Raw genomic sequence first — 2007 nt, 5'->3', positions numbered from 1 at the left:
CTATGACAGTCAATCAGAGAGAGAGAGAGACAGACAGACAGACAGACAGAAAGATAAACACACAGACAGACAGACAGACAGACAGAGAGAGAGAGAGAGAGAGAGAGAGAGAGAGAGAGAGAGAGAGAGAGAGAGAGAGAGAGAGAGAGAGAGAGAGAGAGAAAGAGAGAGAGAGAGAGAGCAACAAGTAAAATCCTCTCAGTGACCGATCTTTCTTTCTCTTCTGTACTCTCGTTCTCCCCCACTGTCTTGCTCCAAATAATTGAGCTAATATTGCCATGTTATATTTCCCTCAATTTCATCAACGTCTCGTTTCAGGATGTCCCGGGCAGTGGCGAGGGCGAAGCAACTGGGAAAGGGGAGGTAAGGCCTATGTTATTGATTCAATCACGATCAATATCAAAGAGCTTTTAAAAAATCAGTAAGATTCTTTTTTTATTTCTTTACTGGCTAGCAATTTGTACAATAAAATTCTAAATATACATAAGTGCTGGGTTTTTTTTCATCGGAGCAATCATGATTTTTGCAAATCGTGCTTTCTTTTCTTGTGAGTTTTGTTTTTCTAAATAACGTGAAAGTAAAAAAAAACCCAAAGTGTTAATTTGAACAAGTAGTTCCTCTGTGAAGCCTTGCCGCTTTTGTAACAGCAGTGTAAAGAAACAACGCTCTATAATAAAATGGCTGCCTGTTTGTCTGTCTGTCTATTTGTCTGTTTATCTGTCTGTCTATATGTATGTATGTATGTGTGTATGTATGTGTGTGTGTGTACATGTACGTATGTATGTATGTACGTATGTATGTATATACGTATGTATGTATGTACGTGTGTATGTATGTATGTATGCATGGATGAATGTAAGTTTATATGTATGCATGTAGTAAGTATGTATGTATGTATGTTCAGAGGCGAAGCGTCTATATAATCAAATAATCATTGCTTCCCTTCCTAATTTTGAAACATTGTCGCAGTCAAATTCACCCATAGACGTAAACCTCATAAATTAAATGTAAAAAGACGTTCATAATCACCAATGAACAATAGACTATGCCTAACATTCAAAACCGTTTCATTGCCACAGAAATAGCCTGCTCGCCCCTATCGGGCCACTCCATAAGCAGCCACAAGCTTTGATTAAGTAAGCTTAAAGTGAGACTGGAAGAGTCAACCAATAGATTTGAAGGGAACATGTGCATAGCAGTCAGAGCTGTTTCATTGTCGCATATACCCTGTTCACCCCTTTCGGGCCACAGTTATAAGCACCCAGACGCGCTGATTATCTAAGCGAACTATTACACTGGTCGAGTCTACCTCACAGATGTGAGGGGAACTAACTCCCCGGTGCTCCGACTACACTGCTAGTGCTTGTTTTTCCCCCCGAATTTTTAACGTCCTATAATCAGATCGTGACCTCGATTATGACAGCGGCTCCTGGCCGCGAAAAGCTAGACAAAAAACAGCCAAATGTGAAATAAAAAATTAATAATTGGCGTGCTCTACCAAAGTGTTTCGGCTGTCTGGTATAACATGCCATTGTAGTGCTGACATCTGTGCTTCTTTCCTTGGTGTTCGTGTGTTCAAATCTAAAGTTAAATTTAAGGTTAGTTAGAATAAATATTTAATAAATTTCCCGATTGTTTTAGCGGTTGAACAAGCATACAACATGAATTCAGGATTTGTTTTCATTCACAACTCAAGAGTTGCCGCCTCCAGTGCCAGTAAGATTCTTGTGACTTGGGTGAGTGTGATATCTCCAGGCCCTATCTGGTCCCATTTCACTTTGATTACCCTGTCAAACAAGTCAGCCTTCGCCCCTGGTATGTATGTATGTATGTATGTATGTATGTATGTATGTATGTATGTATGTATGTATGTATGTATGTATGTATGTATGTATGTATGTATGTATGTATGTATGTATGTATGTATGTATGTATGTATGTATGTATGTATGTATGTATGTATGTATGTATGTATGTATGTATGTATGTATGTATGTATGTATGTAT

At 38.6% G+C, this 2007-nt stretch overlaps 1 protein-coding gene across 1 annotated transcript in view; it reads left to right on the top strand.

Moving 5' to 3' along the window:
- The window catches only part of LOC106012286 (cysteine-rich venom protein), a 13896-nt gene that overhangs the window by 4710 nt on the left and 7179 nt on the right, over positions 1-2007 (top strand). Inside the window, exon 3 of the mRNA XM_013084752.1 lies at positions 319-363. Within this exon, the coding sequence (XP_012940206.1) occupies positions 319-363 (45 nt within the window). The remainder of the gene's footprint in view (positions 1-318; positions 364-2007) is intronic.

The sequence above is a fragment of the Aplysia californica genome, unplaced genomic scaffold, assembly GCF_000002075.1.
Source record: "Aplysia californica isolate F4 #8 unplaced genomic scaffold, AplCal3.0 scaffold00315, whole genome shotgun sequence".
In the NCBI taxonomy this organism is placed as follows: domain Eukaryota; kingdom Metazoa; phylum Mollusca; class Gastropoda; order Aplysiida; family Aplysiidae; genus Aplysia; species Aplysia californica.
The sequence above is the reverse complement of the archived record's forward strand: the minus strand, read 5'-3'. Positions and strand labels throughout refer to the sequence as shown.